The sequence below is a fragment of the Nyctibius grandis genome, chromosome 3 (genome assembly GCF_013368605.1).
Source record: "Nyctibius grandis isolate bNycGra1 chromosome 3, bNycGra1.pri, whole genome shotgun sequence".
NCBI classification, from domain to species: Eukaryota; Metazoa; Chordata; class Aves; order Nyctibiiformes; family Nyctibiidae; genus Nyctibius; species Nyctibius grandis.
The window spans coordinates 94,502,811-94,522,757 of NC_090660.1; the positions used below are offsets into that span (position 1 = coordinate 94,502,811).

At 38.5% G+C, this 19,947-nt stretch overlaps 1 protein-coding gene across 1 annotated transcript in view; it reads right to left on the reverse strand.

Moving 5' to 3' along the window:
- Positions 1 to 19,947, reverse strand: part of ZFPM2 (zinc finger protein, FOG family member 2) — a 265,736-nt gene that overhangs the window by 169,819 nt on the left and 75,970 nt on the right. The window contains exon 4 of the mRNA XM_068397211.1: positions 1,033 to 1,151. Coding sequence (XP_068253312.1) covers positions 1,033 to 1,151 — 119 coding nt within the window. The remainder of the gene's footprint in view (positions 1 to 1,032; positions 1,152 to 19,947) is intronic.

Sequence of the window (19,947 nt, forward strand, 5' to 3'; positions counted from 1 at the left end):
TGCTCTCATGCTCCCCCAGATGGTACTTCAGCAACTCAGCACTCCCCACCTTCTTCAGGCCCTCCAAGGGCAGGGCAATACCCCCAACAGCAGGAAGCTCAGCTTCTCCATTTACAGCACAGCTGTATCTACCTTGAATGTGTGTAACGCACTCCTGTGAAACAGTTCCACAGGTCTTTATGCTAACACATTCATGCAAAGTCTGTAATAGCAAACAGTGATCCAGCTGAACATAATGGTTCTTCAGAAGTTTCCCACAGGGCAATGCATGTTCCAAGATTGTTTAGAACCCTTCTTCAAGAGATATTTGTTGCTTTTTTTCAATACAGGGTCACCTTTCCAGATGATAGTCTCAGAAAATAAATTTGAACTATATACAAATAATATTGAAGCTCAGACTTAAAACCAATACAAAAATGAAATGAAGACACAGAGATGCCATGATTTTCAGCACACTCAACTGAGATCTGCAAAGCATTACTTGTAAGTAATATGGCCCACATACTTTCTGCAATCAGAATAAAAAACAAGGCTAATGAAGAATATATTATATGACAGGTGCCTTTTGATATATTTCAAAATAATTTTAATCTAGTGGAAAATCTGGCTATGTTCAGTAACATTAACATTAAGGCAAATTTAATGATTTTTTTCCTAAAATACCGTAGCTATTTATTTTCTGTACCATCCATTAATATAAATTAAGTGTTCAGCAATTAATGGTAGGAAAAATGTAAAAAGCCACTAAAAAATCAGATACTACTGAAACGCAACAACTTGGTTCAGTAAACAAGGAAGTGACATTTCCCTCCTTCTGTAAAATAACAAGTTTAATACTATTAACCTGTACTCCAAATAGCTTTCCGTGGACGGTTGCCATAGATGAACTAATTGGAAAAGAGCCAAATACCACTGTCCGTGAAAGCTAACAATGCCTGTTTTCAAATGCTCCAGCTGAGCAGTAGTTCAGGCTATTCCCTAAAGAATGACACACCACACAACGAAGCGAAGCGTCTCGGAGCGTCTACATACCAAGGTGTTGTTATTCAGATCCATCTTCCCGGCAAAAGGCCCCCACGTTGTTCCAACCGGAAGCTGCTGCCGGCTCTGAATCTTGCGCTCCCCGTCTTTCTGCACCACCTCCAACTCCCCTGCAAACAGAGGAAACAAGCAGCGTTGAGAGCACTTTCACTCGTGCCCTGACAACAACTACCTCTGCCTTTGTGCTGGCTTTATACGCGCAGTGTTCTGAGGACCCATATAATGAGAATTAATTATGCTTGCCTGAAAAACAACTGGTCTTGTCAACCTGCAAAACAACCCAAAGCTTTTTCCCTTATAATTATATACAAATATAGTTTAGAAAGTCCCGTTCCCTTCTTGCACCTTTTCACATGCATTAGAGATTGAAGGCATTTTTATCCAGAATAGAGGTTTCATAAAAGTTCTTAAGAAATGCTGAGGAGGGGGGAGATGATAGCTGAAAGGAGAGAGTGCAATAGCAGCCACACCTGCTGCTGTAACCTCCTTGATGCATTTTGCTGTCTGAAGACCACATTCTGAAGCATTCAGCTACTAAAAATTTGAGAGTCATACTTTATAGCAATATAAATCCAAAACAACGCTACTAATTTTGAAGAAGCTACTAAAAACTTTTACTACAACTAAAAATAAAAGGATTTTAAACTGAGTGAGGTTTTACAGACAGTAACATTTCAATATTAGACCCAAAATAATTCAGATTGTTAGCTTAAGGTTTACATATTTTACACAAAAGATGTAAAAGCAATGGGGGTGGAAGATATAGTGCATTTTTCAAGGCAAATTTTATTTTTGAAAGTAAGGACTTCAAAATTAACCCTTAAAAGTGAAATTGTTACTTTAGCTCACTTAAACTTCTCTGAACTTTTCCAGTGAAAAGAGAAAGAATAATATGCAATTGGTCATGAATGTAGGAGGAAAATTAAAATTCAGTCACCACCCTTCTCCACAATATTTTTTTTACTTCATTTCAGAATTAAAAAAAATACTCTCTACAACTCAAGAGCAGTCTCTTCAATAAGCCTATTTTCCTATGAACAAACGTTTGTTTCGGTTAAAAACGTAGTAACAGTTGCGCTTAGACACACAATTTCTAACATTCTTTTCTAAGATAATTCAAATAAATTCTGGTTTTAAATTTTTAGGAGGACAAAATGGACACGAGGAGACTGGTCTGTGCTTTTCTGTCAGACGTTTAACTGAATTTTAACATGCTGTTGCATTTCCAAGCTTTGGCCTTTCTGAAGGTAGGCAGAAAATCCGTTGTTCTCACGAGCAGCAGAGCTCATCTCAACTTCGCTGTAGCCATGATTTCTCCCAACCCTTTTTCCCTGCCTGCTAAAGCCCTTTCCTCCCTTTCCATACCAACCAGATGCAACAGTAATTCCTGCCTTTTGCATCAGCAGCACGTCCCTTCTCAACAACTCTACCCCAAATCAGGACGGTGCTTTTCCACAAACAGGGTAAAATCCCAACTGTGCAAGAAGTCAATTTGTCCCAGATTTAGAACTGGCAGTTGTTGTGAAATGAACCTTGGGCCGAAGGAAGTGAGTAACTCCTGGCTTACAGGCAGTCTCTGCAGACTGCCCCGAGCTAACCATTCCCATGGATGTCTGCCAGGCTGCGAAGATTCTCCTTGTCTGCAGGGGTTAATCTCGACCATCTTCCAAAGAGAAGACTTGGCTCCAGCTTCCATTTTCAAGCACAGAAATCTAAATTTCACCTCTGAGTGTTGCAGATTACAAAACTACTCTACGTGAAATTGTGCATCAGATCCTTCCTGCAAACTGGAACAAATCTAGGAAATAGAGCTGTATCAGCTTACAAAAGCTTCTATGTACGCAGGTGAGTCCTCATCATGACAGTGCTATGACATTTTAAAAGGCAGTATGTAAGCAGGAAAGCTTATGGATTAATTATATCTAATTTACACATGATAGATATGCATCCAAACAGAAAAAAAATGCATTTTTTCCCTCTCACACATTGTTACAAATTGTATTAACTTTAAAACATCTCTTTATATGTTAATTATGGAAGAGAGAAATCTGCCTGGTACTGCACAGTAACATGTTGATCACTTAGGCATACTGCAGCAGTTTTCTCTCTACATAGAGATGAAAACTGTAGCATTTGCTACACACTAAAAAACAGCCATGTCTATGGATATGTCACATTTAACTGATACCAGAGGAATCATGAGAATCTTTGAAAACCCTTTTAAAAAATAATTCAGCCTCCCTTTCTACCACTGACATTTTTCATTTGAAAAGGATTCAGACACAGTCAAACAGTGACTCCTTATCTGTACCTGTGGATTTACAAGCAGGTCTGTCTTTTAACGGATTAAGAACGACAAAGGTAGGGCAGATCATCCAGTGATATCCGAAAACCTAACTAAGTTTTAAGGTACACATCGTTACAATTTATATTTTAACTAAAATTAATAACATGAATCTTATACCTAGTAACTAGTTCAGGTTTGAGGCAAACATAAAACCAAGCAATTATTTTCCAAAATGATACTTTTTCTTCTAGTTGATAATTAAATAAGTTAATATGGATTCTGTCTCTCTTTTATTCTCTTTTGGTACAGTCCCAAGTTGTAGTTTGGGCAATACACTTCAATATGTATGAGTACATTGAAATGTACTACAGATGGGGTAACATCTGTATCGTACTGAAGCTGCTGTCATTTCCCCTCCACTCAGAACACCCAGGACATAGTAGATTGCAGACAGCGTTACAAAACGTTTTGCTGGGTAACCTTGCTGTTTTCCTTGATCATAGTTCTGCAAAAAAGATATATTTCTCCTGGTCACCATGACCAGCAGCCATTTTAACGCTATGGGAGAATGTTAAGGTTGGGAAGGATAATCTCCTTGTATGTTTTGGCAAACACAGACATTTTGGATATGCTTGTACAAGGTGCAGCACGTAACAATTTGATCCTTGGCAAAGATTTTTTCTTCACTGAAAAGCTTTGTGTTTTTTTGGGGGGAAAATATTAACACTGAGAGAGCTGTTAAGTTAAAAAACCACTGCACATCAGGGTCTACAAGCATCTGCTAAGATTTTTTTTTTCCCTACCAGAGCCTGCATCTTTTGTAAAATACCTGTATACGTTCCTTTGTCTGCCCTAAGCAGGAAGGTCAGGGGCTGGTACAAAGATTTGTAGAAGAAAGATGGCAAATGTTACTATTAAAATCCTCTCCTGAATTCTCCTGACCCCAGAGTAAGAAGCCTGAAATTTCCCTGCATTCATTTACAACATCTTGCTCCTCTGAAATTTCCTATTTGGTGAATGGTACTGAAACTGCAGCAACAGTCAGGCCCAGTCTCCCACTGATGAGAAAGGGGCTGTCCCCATTCACTGCTGGCTTCCCACGAGGACACTGGTGTAAGTGGTGCCATACGTATGGCCCTGAGCAAGGTGTGACCTCAAGGAAGTTTGCTGGAAAAAGAGAACCTCACCCTGTGACTCTTAATTAAAAGAGTTTGAAAAATGCATCAGCAAGACACAGCCTCAGAAGAAGTTCGGATGTAAGTCAGAAGTGCCCTCAGCACCTACTGTCCCCTGCACAACTGCTCCACGTCTTTGCAGATTACATCAGGAGAAGGAAGAGAAGTGAAGGTTTTATTCCCGTATCACCACTTGCAGTAAGAAGTGTACTGGTACTGACTCTCCACAGGTGCTTGTCCATGAGATCCCAAGTGGGGAGAAAAAGAAAGAAGTGACGAAAAACTGCTGCAGCTTCCTTTAATCCATGCTCCAGCCCAAAGGAAGCAGAAAATTCTGCGTCAAACACTGTTAGGAGTTTCTAGTGATCAGCAATTGCAACAGACCACCTCAGTACTGAATATAACGTTCCTTCACGTAACAGCAAATTGTAATATACAGAATTCATTCACATCCCTGGGATAAAGCAAGTGATATACTTCACCATTCCTATGGCAAAGTCGAGAAGCAGTTGTATTTTGCTGCTTTCATCCTGGACTCGTCAACTGTCCGATTGAAAAGGACAGTGAGAAGCATAACAGAAGCAGCACAGAAATATAAGTAGAGAAGAAGTGATGCTCTGCTTTTAGTTTTTGGGAGTTAGGAGACATTCTACTTAGTGATATTTACTTCCCTTTCCTTGCTACAGAGCAAGTATTTTTTTTCAGCTTGTTCTTCAGCAACACATTTATTTTCAGCTTGCTGAGTAAGTTTATACAAAATATTTGAGACACATAGTATGGGCTAATCAATTTTGGTAAAAGATAATGTTGTTAGTGCTGTGGGCTGTTTCTCTTATCTTGTTGATATAGCATACTTTTAAAGTCTGTGATTACTCAAAGACTTATGATAGCTGCACTGTAAAAGAAGCCCCAAGTCATGACTCACTAGTACAGCTACAAAACATCCCATGGCTTTTAAGATATTAGGCCGCCTTGGTGGATACAAAACCAGAATGAAAGGACTCAATTTAGTATTCTTTTCTTACACATACATATTGTTTCAGGGATACCACATAGGGCTTGCATAAAACAGAAGGTAAAGAGGTCAGTTTAGCTTTGTCTTCTTTTACAGCAAAGTCACAATCACTTAAAAAACCGCCACAAAACATGTAGTGTACACAGGAACCCAACAACAGCTTTTGGATCTTAACAGGATTTGAGCACAGCTCGAATACCAGAATAATTCAACTATATATAGTATTTCTGAAGAAAACAATACTGGCTTTCATCCACTTACCCACGTTCTGAAATAAGAAACAAAGGAGTGTATATCTGAAGGTGAATGATGAACAGCGTTTTGGGGGAGAAAAAGTGAACTATTTCATTCAGAAATAAGTGTATCCAGATTTCTAAATGTTTAACACTTTTAAGCAAGTCACTGATAGCTTTGGCAGTAGGTTTTTTTTATCAGGAATAGTTTTCTACGTGGAGTCAGTTAAAAAGAACAAGTAAGCTCTTCCTCTGCTATGATTAGAGATTGGTTATTTGCCATCATGGGGCTCTAGCAATTTCCACTAGCAAATGGCTCCTTCTTTGCATATTTCCAGTGCACAGCCACCTGGCTCTCTAACGAATATTTTTGCATGGCAGAGAAATCATATATGTTGTAGTTTCAAACAAGGACTGCTCTGAAGTCAGAGGGAGCAAGTTAAAAACACTCTCGGAAGTTCTTAAGCGCTGCCCAGCGCAGAGCCCCCGATCGGCCTGCCATCCTGTACGCACAGGAAGAATCTGCAATTAATATCTGACTTGGTGATTACCTCCATTACAACAAACTAATATCTGTACATTTGCACACAGCAGTTCACTGATAGCAGAGAACTATCCCTTTCCACTTCTGTGATTCTTAACAACGCAGCTCCAATATTAAATGCTCATACACTTGCTTGGCAGACATAAACTGCATTATTGAGATACATCCTCTAAATTCTCCTCCCTCAATTTTCAAGTCCCTGAGACATAACACACACTAAACTACAGTTTTGAACATAAACTTGAAATACGACATTCTCTATTCAAGCACTCCAGTCAAACCCTGATAAATCAGGCTGGCCATGCAGTGATCTTATCCTTTCTGACTCTTTAATAAATCGAACCTTGTAAGTTCACGCTGTTGGGAGTTGTCACTAAATGAAATTGTGACCTTATCCGATGCGTGAACTTATCCTGCTGACAACTACATTTATTGTGTGGATAAGCATGGGGGGAAAAAAAAAAGACTTGATAATTGTGATCTTAGCCATATGCAACTCTAACAGATGGGATCTTTTTGATGTTCCATTAATGATTTGCCTATGATGAGCCCCTACTCAGGGAAAAAAATAAATGCTCTTCATAGGTAAGTGGTAGGGGGACTGGTAAGCGGTATGAAAAGTGCACAAAGAGGTACTGGCTGACAGCAGTGAATCAGAAGCTATTAGCCTGACACAAAGAGCTTTGAATTAGCTTGTAATTGCACTGGAAAAGATAACCTAATGGAGGTAGCAAAACAGAAACATTCCCTTTTCACAGTACTCATTCAATAGCCCAAAACTCTGAAACAAGTAACTGAGAGTCAGAAGCAGCAACCCCAAATGTGCTAAGCCATGGCACTTCATCATGAATGAATGAACACTGCATCCCTTTCCAGCACTGACTGGACGGTTGCCACTGATATTGTGGAAGAATGTTGGGTAACAGGCAATTTATAGAATCAATCATAGAATAGTTTGGGTTGGAATGGACCTTTGAAGGTCATGTAGTCCAACCCCCCCCTGCAGCGAGCAGAGACATCTTCAACTAGACCAGGTTGCTCAGAGCCCCATCCAACCTGACCTTGAATGTTTCCAGGGATGGGGCATCTACCACCTCTCTGGGCAACCTGCTCCAGAGTTTCACCACCCTCATTGTAAAAAATTTCTGAAAATGGCCAACCATCTCACATTACCATGTTTGTCTGTCAGGGATTTAACATATCTTGTTACCTAATGCTCACATCTCTCCACAACGGACAGCACTGTATCCATTCTGCAGTGCACTGACTCTGGAGTGAGAAGATCTGGGGGATATCAGGGTACAATCTGTTTTGCAGCACTGCAAGTCTGCTGTGGGATACAAGAACTGTAGTTATCTTACTAGAAAGACACACATACATATGAGACAAGTTCACACTGGAGTTCAAACAGTAATGGACTAAACTACAATCAATCTTCAAAAGAAATTTTACAATTTGCTTTGCAATGAAAATTACATTCACAGAGGTGTTAGCAAACACAGGTTATTTAGGTCATCCAGAAGCAAAGGCAAAATTTAATTTTGCTGCCTCAAAGACGAGAAAATGTCAGGCCACTGTTAGGATGAGAAGGATGGAAGAAGGAACAGACTTAGGACTGAAAGCTGAGAAAACAGCTCTATGGAGTCATCCTGGAGGGAGGGTTGCTATTCTGCTGACACTGAGGGGGTGGAGGGTTTCTAAACAGAGCAGCCTCCTTCCTTTCTTTGAAGTCACTGCCACTCCCCAGCAACTCCTCCCCCTAAGCCTGATCATCCCTGTTCCCATCCCTCTTAAGGAGTAGGGTCAAACAGATCTCTTAGCACCATGGCCATGAGGGAAGTAGACACAAGGATAACCCACAGCTAGTTATTGCCCTAAGATACCGCTCCCCTTTGCCTACGCTTAGAAGCAGGTCTAAATAGCAAACACAATGCAGAAGAAGCTGCCACATGCCGCTTCATTCCTAACTGAGCTGCCTAGTGTTGCCCCATCTTGCCATTGCTCCCACAGGGCAGCTGTGCACTCCAGGTAAGGATGACAAATGAAAAGGCTTCTCCATTTTCTGTAACAAAAATCTTGCTGCTCCCTACCTTTCTTTAGAGCCCTGAAAGTCAGAAGCAGAGTTTCTTTATCTCTCCTAGCTGCTGCTAGTACTGCAAATGGAAAGGGTGTAGGTGCTATCCTTATCTGCAACAGCACTGTCCTACATTGGACAATAAAGGGAAGGAAAGAATATTCTGAAAGTCAGGATAGGGAAAGACTAGGCAAAGATTTTCAGAAAAAAAAGACCACAGAAGGAGGGGAGGGAAATAAATTTTAAAAACAAGGCAAGAGAGAGGGAGTCTAGGGAAGGAACCATTTGAAGACCCAAGCTGGGTCTGATCAGGATACAAAGACACAGCCTGGGAAAATGGGAACAGAAGATATTCCTTTGCCAGAGTGAGAGAAGACATATACATTTCCAAGCCTGAAACATAAGGACCAAAGTGTATGAATTCACATTTAGAAACAGAATGTAAACACTATTATCCTTTTTTAGCCAAGGCATGTGTGTTGTTACAGTGCTTAATTCGTAAGCTAAATCACCAAAATAAAGTATATTTATCCTAATATCTCATTGCTCAGCTGAATCCTGGCTAAGCTGAACACTTAAAGCATGTCTATACTGCACCCATTGATGTGATTTCACCTGAGATCTGGTCAAACCCATTCTCTACCTCCAAGCAACCATATCACCATGTAGGCTATAAAACTTTTCTGAGAAAAAGTTTCATTACTGGTTATTTAGTTTACACTAGACTCCAGCTTCGACCACCCCACTGACAGTACTCTAGCCTGGTTGATGTGACCTTAGGTATAGGTACATAAGCTGCTCCAGATTCCCAACTGCAATGCAGAGCTAACTTCGGTGATGTGAAGGCGCACTATGTCTCGCAACACAAACACAGTTTTCAGACATGATAGTTTCAAAAGAAGTGTATGCACTGACACTTCAAAAATTCCAATTTGTGTTCCATTTGTAAAGTCTTCACTTGCTTACATAGAATGAATACAAAGGAAAAAAAATGACATTCCTATAGTGCCTCACACTCCAGTAATCTACAGAACTTAGTAGGAACACAAGATCCCATCCCAGTTTAGAAAAGCATAGACCTACAGTGGTGAACCCATCTGCAGCGATTTGAAATGACAACGCAACTTCTAAATTTTGGAGGGCTGGGAGGGAGGGTGATTAATTAAATAAATGTTAAATAGCACATAGATTGAGTAACTACTAAAGATACAGCTCATGGAAAACCACATAATAATTGTCCACCAATTATACTATCAAAATAATTTTTTAGGCTTAAGCTGAACTACTACATTAAGTATAGTTTTTTCTTGGAAGTCAGAAAGGAAGGAGTACCTAACGAACACTGCTGCCAGAGTTTGATTGGCTTTTTAGTAGAACAGACTCTTATACAGCTGTATAGACTTTTCCTTTATTTGGACTGCTTTGTTGAACTTACAGAAACCTGCTCAAAGAAAGAAATGAAGGAGACAGGAAAAAGTAGAAAGAAAAAGATATTTACTCAATATATACGAAGAAATACCAAAGACTTGTTCACTTGCTTCAAAGTCAAGTTCCATATAATACGAAAAATACTCTGTTCATATCAGCACCTAGTCTACAGACACAGGCAAAATAAACACAGCATCATGACAAAATCCTGATCCTGCAATGAAATTAGAAGAAAATATCTTTAGTTTTCAGTCTACTCACTACAAGGGCAATTTACACCTCTGTCTTCCAAGTCTAAATCTCATACAAGAAGAAAACAAATATTATTTTTGTCTTTCTCAATAATTTTCCATCTTCACATTTAGATGCACAGTTCAAAAGGTTTGTTACTCCCTGTATGTGTTGAGATAAAACTGGAGTAGAAATATTTGAAAAAATAGAGGAAAAAAAATCCCAAAAGGCAACCAGTGCAGCTGAAGAGCCCTCCCTGCAGTTTTCTGTGAGAGGAATACTGTAAGCTCCATTCTCACATGGACACTCCATACCGGCAAAAATGATTCCCAATTATATTATAACACTGTGCAGACTCAGTGGATTGAGGAGGTACTTTATCCCACCTACATGTAGCTTGCACAGCTTTGCTCCCTCTCTCTCCGTCACAAATACACACTATACAGAAATGCCAGGCTTGGGAAGAGCAGGCTGATGATATTACTGAAGGGGGTTTCTTGATAAGATCATCATCTGTTTCTGAACTCTTGGGTACGCTCCTTTCCGCAGCAGAGGAACAGTCGTCCCTGATAAATGTCCCTTTGTGAGCAGATTCTCCCCCGATATGTGCGAAGACATTTCAGTCCTGAGTCTGGTTTTTTGTTGCTTCATATAGCTCAAATACAGCTAGAGGTATATGGAGCATTGTATGTAAAGCAATAGAAAGTGGCCACAATTGAAAATACAGCTTAGGTAACTCAGACTGAAGCCTTTTCTAGGACAGATGCTATTCTGCGGGAGAAAATTAAACTTTTCACCATCACCTACACCAATCTTTCCCTAGGACTTTTTGGAATCCTTTTAGCTGAAAGATGCATTTTCTTTTTTTACAATATTATTTGCATAAATGTATATGATATTTAAATAAAATAATTAATAGACATTTGTATGTTTACCCAATACTGTTGGATTTCTTTTTTACTTGGAAAAAGTGAAAAATATCAAGGTAGCCTGCGTTGCTAGTGAATGCAGAAAGCTACTAAACTTAACTTAATATGAATACTGCTGTATTAATATCAATGTCATGAAATGTATTAAATGAACAAAAATGTTTTGGAAAGTATTCTTTTTAACTCTAAAAGCAAGAGCAGTGAGATCATCTGTGACTGTATCTGTGGTGTCTTCTTAGTTTACAGTACTTATGCTTAGAGATAGAAGGATCTATTTTCATCTCTCATTTGTGTAACAGCAGATGAAGTTATTTGCTTTCTATCAATCAGATATGCATGCTCAGAGCTATGAAACCCCTGCTTAGATGCCGACTTCTAGCTCAGAGTATGTGAGCCAAACTGCCCAAATGTCTTGCAAAAGAAGCAGATGCCTTAACATGATTTCCCTACTTCCTTTAAATGTTTGCAACAAATTTCTGGAAGAAGAAGAGTACCAAGAAAAAAAAAAAAAATCTCAACAAAAACTCAAATTTATCAGTGTTTAGTGTGAGCATCCAAAAGATCTAGTTACTGTTGAGATTAGGAAGGCGAGAGGGGGACTGGGACAAAGGGAGACTGAATGCCATGCTCCACTGCATGCATCCAATATATAGTTCCATCCATTATAATTATAATTTATATGAAAAGTAACATTATTATAAATAGAGATAAATGTAGTATAACTATAATGTACAATATCAAGATTCAAATTAATCATTTCTTTGTACTTGCTGGGGATGGTCACGCATAACACACACATGGCTTTGCACTGCTCCAGCACTCATGAGTTATGTGGTTATCTACATCTTCTATGATCAAGCACCAGCAATGACCAACACAGCTTTTTAACACTGTTGCCAGACAGACACTGGCTGCTGGTTTTGGACACGGACCAGAGTACCCTCACTCGCTCCTTCAGTGCCTCAGTCTGGATTATCACGCTGCTTTCACAGGCAGCTATATCTTAGCATGGCCGAGACTTTGAAGCCGATATAAAGAGTGATGCCCATTTATAAGGCAGACTTGTAATGTTGAGTGAAATAAACCCTTGAAGAGAGATTGAGCACAAGTCCTACGCACTACCTAAATCCTACTCTGAGGCTTACATAAGATTTAAGTAGAATATTGGTCTTGTGGCAGCCTTCTGTATAGGAACGATCTTGACTTTCATATGAGTGAGTGCCAGGGGCATCATGTGTGTAAAGCACATCCCAAATTGTTTTGTCTTACCGCCTTCCCCTTTATGAGCACAGGCTTTGAACACCCCATTGCTGCTTGGACAGACGAAGCAACTGGGGAGCCCAAGGAACAGCCAAAACTGGCACGTGGGCCCTGTTCTGCAGCAGGAGGATGTAGACTGTCTTTCTCCTGCAGAATGACCTCCCGAGACTGATTCTTCACAGCCTAGACTTCACCTCTGGGTGAATGTTCATTGTTCCCAATGACTGGGAACAAGTCCACATCCTCCATGGCCTTAATGGAAATTTCAGCCTAAATAAGAAGCTCAGGGTCTCAGAGTGAGTGCTGGCAACAGGAGCCCTAACTTTCTCCTAACAGTTGCAAACACTGCTTCTGAAAACGTCACACAAAACATACAAGAAACTTACTATTCTGAAGAAGTGGGAAAGTATTTCTGTCAAAGCAGAGCCATTAAAATGGCAATGTCAACAGAGATCAAAAGAATTATAACTCAGCTTGTATCTGGGCTACACAATTATTTTGTCTTTGAAGCATTAAAACTGCCCCTATCCTATGATGTTTAAAAAATACTAATGTCAATTTATAACAGCTTCTTATTATCCTGCCATGGTGACGTACTATAAGAAGAAGTATAGCCTGTTGTTATTAAGTATATAGAGTTAAAACAGTTAAGTACATAGGAAATGATCATATTGAAAAGGTTGCAGGCTGACATCTTCATTCTACCCCTAATAAAATCGTCAGTTTACAAAATTGAATACAACAGCGTAAAAACTCCCCTAAAAATATCTGCTTCTTCTCTTCCTCCCCAATAAAAAAAATCACATGCCTCAGTGCAAAGAGAAAATTTCTGGTTTAGCCATGAATATTATTTGATGTACATAGACACTTTTCAACGTAACAATTCCTTTCTGATAGGCACAGACAATTTGTTGTACAAGGAGTCTTGGAGAAGGGCAGTTTTATTCTGCCAGGTTTTTTCGCCATATGTTTTCATCTCAGTTAAAAAAGTACATTAACAAGATACATAATGCATTAACTTAAAAGGACAAAAAATCTAGACAAATGAATCCTACTTTTACATATCCAATGGTGTAGTTAGTGGTTTCAAAACGAAGTCTTCCAACATCAGAAAAAGCTTGAACCTCTGCGCAGCCCCCTTGAGCTTTGGACCACTCCTCTGCAGATTCCAGGACCTCAGCAAAAAAACTGGCTTTCTATCCCATCTCCTGTCCCCCAGACACTGCTTCCTTGTCCAGTTCATCTGCCTCTCCCTATTGCCTTCTGTGGCCTCACTGCTCCTCCTCAATGGCAAGTATTGGGTCATACCCAAGTTCCCAGTGACTGCCTCCAACAATGTCCAGAAGTAAATGTCAGAAAAACAAGAGGAGTAAGGCACGTATGTCTACCTTCACACAACTGGTTTCTAGCTTTCTGTCTTCTCCTATTGATCACAGACCATCTGCCAGCCAAGCCTAATCTGCCCCTTCAAATTCCCAAAAGCTCTTTCCTACCCTCATCAGCTGCAATTCAGAAGCTGACAGTCTTTTCACTGACATCTGTATCTTGTCTCAGTCATCAGATACCATCCCGAGACTAAACTTTTCTGTTCTCTTGCCTGTACTCATCACAGAAGCACAACACTCCAAAGAAGATGAATTTATTCTACCAAAAAACTGTTTATGGCTCAGTGTGGACATCCCCAACGTACTGGGCAGACTTAGCAATAGTTGTGTTACTAGCATCTTTCTTACTGCATATGCTTATTATTACTATTTCTTCTCCTTGCACCTCTGTAAACTCTATGCTTTACACAGTCGATGGATAGATAATACAAAGGATCTCATTCTCCAGTCCACAAACAGAACCTCCTCAATGACCTGCTGCTAACGTCACACCACAGGAGTCAGGAGAGCTACTAACTGAACGATTTCTACAACAGCACCAGTATGCAGGTGGGAAAGTAGATGTCCATGAGGAGAATGTTATAGCATGCCAAGGGCAGGTGATGAAGAAGTAACAGCCAGGGAGCAGTTCTCGCCTGGAAATAAAAAGTCCAAACTTTTTATCATGAGTAGAAGCTTAAAAAAATGTAGGAAAATGGGGGGGGTTTGCCTTTTAATCAGCTGCCCTTGTTCAAATAAATGCACATTTCTCTCTTCCCAAATATTTTTTTCAGACAGATGATTTTTTTTTAATCAGCTTTCAAGTCTCTACTCAAACATCATTAAGAGGTTCCTAAGTTATCTCCAAGTAAGGCTAGCAAGCCTTGTGGCACTGCCCCTGAATTAGGCTGCAGCCTCCAAGAAAGCAGGGACCATATTTCACCTATTCCTAAAAGTACCAAGAACACTGTCTGGATTAGATAAATCACAATAAAATTGAAATAAACTAAGGATACGTCCTAATAGAAAGATTAAATTAAGACTGAATTGTGAACAATTCAGGTTCCCAAGAAAGATCGAGTGTTCTCTGGATGATATCAGAGGAGATTTGTGGGATCTGATGGTGCGGATTTGTGCATCAGTGGATATGATACTATACTCCACTCATATAAAGCTCAAGCCAGAAAGCACATAGACTAAGAGCAATATGGCCTTTCAAATTACGTTAGAAGCATTAAGGTCATAATGAAATAAAAGAAAATTCCATGTTCATAGACTTCATACTGACTTAAAGTGAATAAAGAAGAAAGTATTAATAATGCTTGGAGAAAAATGTCATACTATACTACATGCAAGTTTTATATTTTCTCACACTTTTTGTAAGCAACTATAAATATGCTAGTACTCTAAATCGACACGATAATATTACAGAAAAAATAAGTCTCATCTATGGCTGGGTTGTAGCATTAGCACCTTAACTTACACGTAAGTGAGAATATATATACAAATAAACATACGCAGCTTACAAAATCTTCTACTGTGCCAAATATGGCCATACTATGTTTAAGTACTTTCTATATGCTTACACTGTCTTCTTTTGGCAATCAATTAAAAATACTGGAAATTGCTTTCTAAAATGAGAGACGGATATTCAAAAGGCAGTACCAAAGAAACCCGTATAAACACGTAACTCAAACCTTTGCTAGCTCCCATGTAGTACTTTCTCACGCATATAACAATAAACAGTTCCAAGAAACTATCAAATAAAGGAGATACATATTCATTTTAGAGAAAACCAGCCTTGCACCAAACATTTTAGTCATAATCTTGAGAGATCTGGGCTTGCTGAATTGGAAACCTACCTCCTATGTGACCTCCAAAATCACTCGTAATTTCTCTGTAACTCTGGAAGTAATAATACTTCCTTCCTCTCACCTTTTATTGATCTGTCTTTTTAGCTAGCAAGCAATCCAAAGTGGGGACTGTAATTGTGTTTGCATGTACGTAGATATACATTACAGATAGATAGATATGTATGTATACATACACATTTGTATTATCTATAAAGTATAGCATTTAGGACAAAAGGAACTCTGTCAATAGAAATCAACAGCTTCTAGGTGATACTGTAATATACACAGCAAAAAATAATATATTTTGGCATTCCGAAAGGGATGCCCTTTTCAAATATCCTTCATCTCTTTTGTCTCTGGCAAGTAGGCTTGCAAGGGGGCTTTGATTACGTTTCTGATATATACTCTGTATAATTTTTTAGAATAGTTAAACAAAGCTCAGTCCCCGAATCCTCTGAATGAAAAGACAGCCAGAGAGAAAGAGACAGTGGACTACTTTCATATATATAGTATTTGATGTTTGACGTCATTGGTTTAATTTAATTTTGGAATTTATCTAAATTTAACCATTGCATGCTTTTACTCTTGAAATAATTATGATCAACACATTTATGGAGGTAGAAAAATATTTGTTTATATACTGCTTTTTATCTCTTAGATACACTTGCAAAAGAGCAAACAATACCCTTTAAAATACTGAGTTCGATTGTTTCAAAATATTACATATAACAGAAGAAAGCAAACCATTCACTCCACAATACTCTTCTTTCCTGCCACTGAAGCATATAGAGATATCCTCTTCTAATTTATTGTCAACTTGCTAGAAATATTTAGACCAATTAAAATTATTTCAATTTGAGTGGCAGCCCACTCTTCAGTGTCATTCCAGGACACATGTGTCACCTATTTTCAGATTCTTCTTTGATCCCAAGAGTTTTATAATCATGCATCATTCCTTGTCTTTTTTATCATCATCTGTTTAGGCACCTCCTGAGAACTAAACATTGGCAGTGCATGCAATAAAATTACTGTTGTTCCTCCTTGTCATGAACAAATGTAATAAAACCTCTAACAGCAAATCAACGTCTACACTTTGTAACGAGTATAATTATGGTAGGAAGAGGCATGCAAATCAATATGAAGACTGTGAGTAGAAGCTTTAGGTTTGTCAGTCATTTCTAGTAGCTGTTTACATTTTGCACACTCATAGAGCACTCGGAAGAACAAAATAATTCTGTTTGAAACAGATCGCACAACTATATCAGCAATACACTGTATCCACAAAGCTTTAAGTATTCTCAGGGAGAAACAGAGGTATCACACCTCACCTGTCCTATGCCAAGAGAGCTTGGTACAAATAGTGTAGAATTTAAAAGCACTACACAATAAAGATACCAGCGTCTGACAAAACCATTATTTCACCGAGAGGTATGATGCTTCCCTCCAAAAGGCAATAAAAAGTAAATTCCACGCTGCACTGTACATAAAGAACAGTTAAAATGAAAAATTTGTTGCGTGACATCCCATGTTGTTAACAATATAGGCAGATCAAGATAAGTGGGTGGATTTGGATCACCATCAGAAGACACAAGGCTGTATTTGCCAGTCTATTATGTCATGTTTCTTGAATTCATGAACCCAAGAGTGCAATAACTTTTTGTGACATGATGGAGAAGTTACATTTTATACATGCTCTAAATACACAGGCAAGATAAATGAATTAAAACCAGCAACCATATTGTTTTTTTTCAATATGGGGAATTCTGAAGTTTAAAGCATACAAACCATTCAGAAAATAGCACTGGAAAGCAAACTGTGATTGCCAGATGATTTATGTCAAACTCGCCCCCACCTTTGTAAACCAAAACAGTAGGAGAATATGAGTAAGAAAATAATGTTAAAGGGATTTTTTGTTAAGTTAAAAGGGAGCACAGCACCAAAATCATATACACTATGCCTGGAGCTGATGATTGACTCAAAATGCTGTCCTCTTCCAAAAACGGCCCATCCCATTTGGAAGGGCTATAACATTTTAGCAACAATGGCTATTCACGTTTCCCTTCAATCACTCCTATTCAAAACATAGGTAGATTTTTTTAAAAAAATGTGCAAAGAATAATTTCAAGAGAAAATGGTGGTAAAGCTGTTAGAAAATGCCACAGTTCTATCCAAAATTTTTAACTATTATTTGACCAATTATTAGCTGCTTTGATGTAATTGCATTTAGTCACTAAAAATGTACACAATTTTGCACTTTCAAACCTATGCTTTAACAATATGCTAATTATACAGTTCAGACGATCTGGAAAGAAATCCATTTTGCACTCATGATATAAGGGAGTGACAGTACAGTTTATATTAAGAAATGTTTTCTCATTTTTCTCAAAAATTGGTTTGCACTCAGCCGAGAAATCTAAATTCGACCAACAGGCATCCCTCCCTGCTTCTCCATGGTTACAAAATAACATGACAATCTGAATGACGAAGAAGATGCACATAAGAATGGGTTACAAAAACTCCTCTGGGCACTGGTAGACAGGTAGCCAGTATTTTATTGTAATCTGATTAAAGAGACGATTACTGTATAGAACAATATTGAAATGCTAGTAGCAGACAATTCTCAGTGACATTATTTCAAACATTTTGAATTAGCTATCCCAAATTGTCTAAATTAGCCCCTGTGACAGCTGGTCAGTCCACATTCCTGACTTTAAGGGAAGACTTCTAACTGAAGAGGCTAATATAAAGGTTCCCCTTTTATTTATGGCTTCCTTCACACACCTTTCTTTACTTCAAGTTTAATAATACTGTACCACAGCGTGCTTTTGGCACACGTTTTCCTGCCACATTAACACCAATCTGTATAGACAGAGCTTGAAAGAGAGCGATTGGCTTATTGTGATTTTTCTTTTAGTGTGCAAGGGATACAGACTGCATCAACTGGATGTGAGAATCACAACTGCACAGTGAGAATCCTGCTTCCTGGCACACTGCTGTTCATCAGCTACAGACATCTAAGCACACGAAATTTGAGGGCTAAAAACAGTCTTGATTTATTCATTTGATTCAGAGCTATCTTGCCAAACACATTATGAAAAAAACCATACCCATAACTTATCCTCAGAGTGATTTGTTTCATTACTTTGTGGATTCGTGAGGAAACACAGAAAATTTATTTCCAAAGTTTTTGGGACCACGTAGCTTTATGGATACAGCTTCACCACTGTTGGAATGTAGTCACAGTCATTTGATGTAATATTAAACATGCATCTACGCATAGCAAAGATAAACTTAACACATTGTAATGATGTGCCACATATAAGACTAATTAGTATTTTCTTATACACATTGCCTAAAATAGACTGGCATCCAGAAGCACAGATCCAGAGTTTTTCAAGATTACTGACAATAGCACACAGAACAACGGAAAAAAAGATCTACTAGGATGGGTAATTCGAGTAAATGATTACAGACTATCACATCGACCATTTTTGCAAATTTTTTTTAATAAAGGACGTTTATTTAAATAATTTAGAGTCAAACTATTAAATATTTCCATCAAACAAAACTTGGCATTTTGGAAAGAGCACTTTGGGTATGAGAACACCAACTTCAGGTAACCGTTTCCCAGCTCCTATTTGTATTATAAATGTATTTCTCACAGGGAGAAAAAGAACGTGAACACTAAATTAAAAACAGCATTATTAGGAGACTTAACAAGAAGTGCGAAGACAGAAGCATGTAAGCCTGAGGATAAAAAAAATCCATCACAATATAATTCCACAAAATAAAGATGAGGTTAATCTGAAACCTATGAAAATTAATATCAAGATTTAATTGACCTCAGCACGTTTCAGTTAGGCCCTGCATGTTCAACATGATGGTTCAGTGAAATTTTGCAGTGCTCCTACAGAACGCTCAGACCATCACCACTTCACATTCTGTCAGCAGTTTTTCAATTTCCACTGAAATGGAGGTGTCTGAAATGACTCCGCAGTTACGTCCTTCTTTGCACAAACATATTTTCAAAGGCATTTTTGAATATGCAGAAGTAAATTTTTACAGTTACTATTCTTCCTTTGAAAAAAGCAAGCCATGATGAACGTGAAACTCAGCAGTGATTTTCTCTGGAATATTTGAGGGTGATAAATTGTGGACTCTGAAAAAAAAAAATACATAAGAAGAAATCAGTGGTAATTTCGAGCACACACATAACGTTCACTACACCAGAACATTTCAACCCTTACAAGGAGAACCACTCACACGGCACAACAGTGAGAGGATATCAGTGGGCTTGTTTAAAGTTCAGTTTCAACTGGGAGATTTGTTTTGGAAGTGAGGGCATATTAAAAAGAAAAAAAAATTCAAAACTATATTTTGATTTTCAGATCACGGGAATTACTTCATAACTACAACATATTTGTCCAAATAAGGATTCCATTGTAGCTTTTTTACCAAAATTTTCTGGAGGAAAGTGTTTGTGTTTTATGTGCAGAAAAAGTGGTTGTTTTTT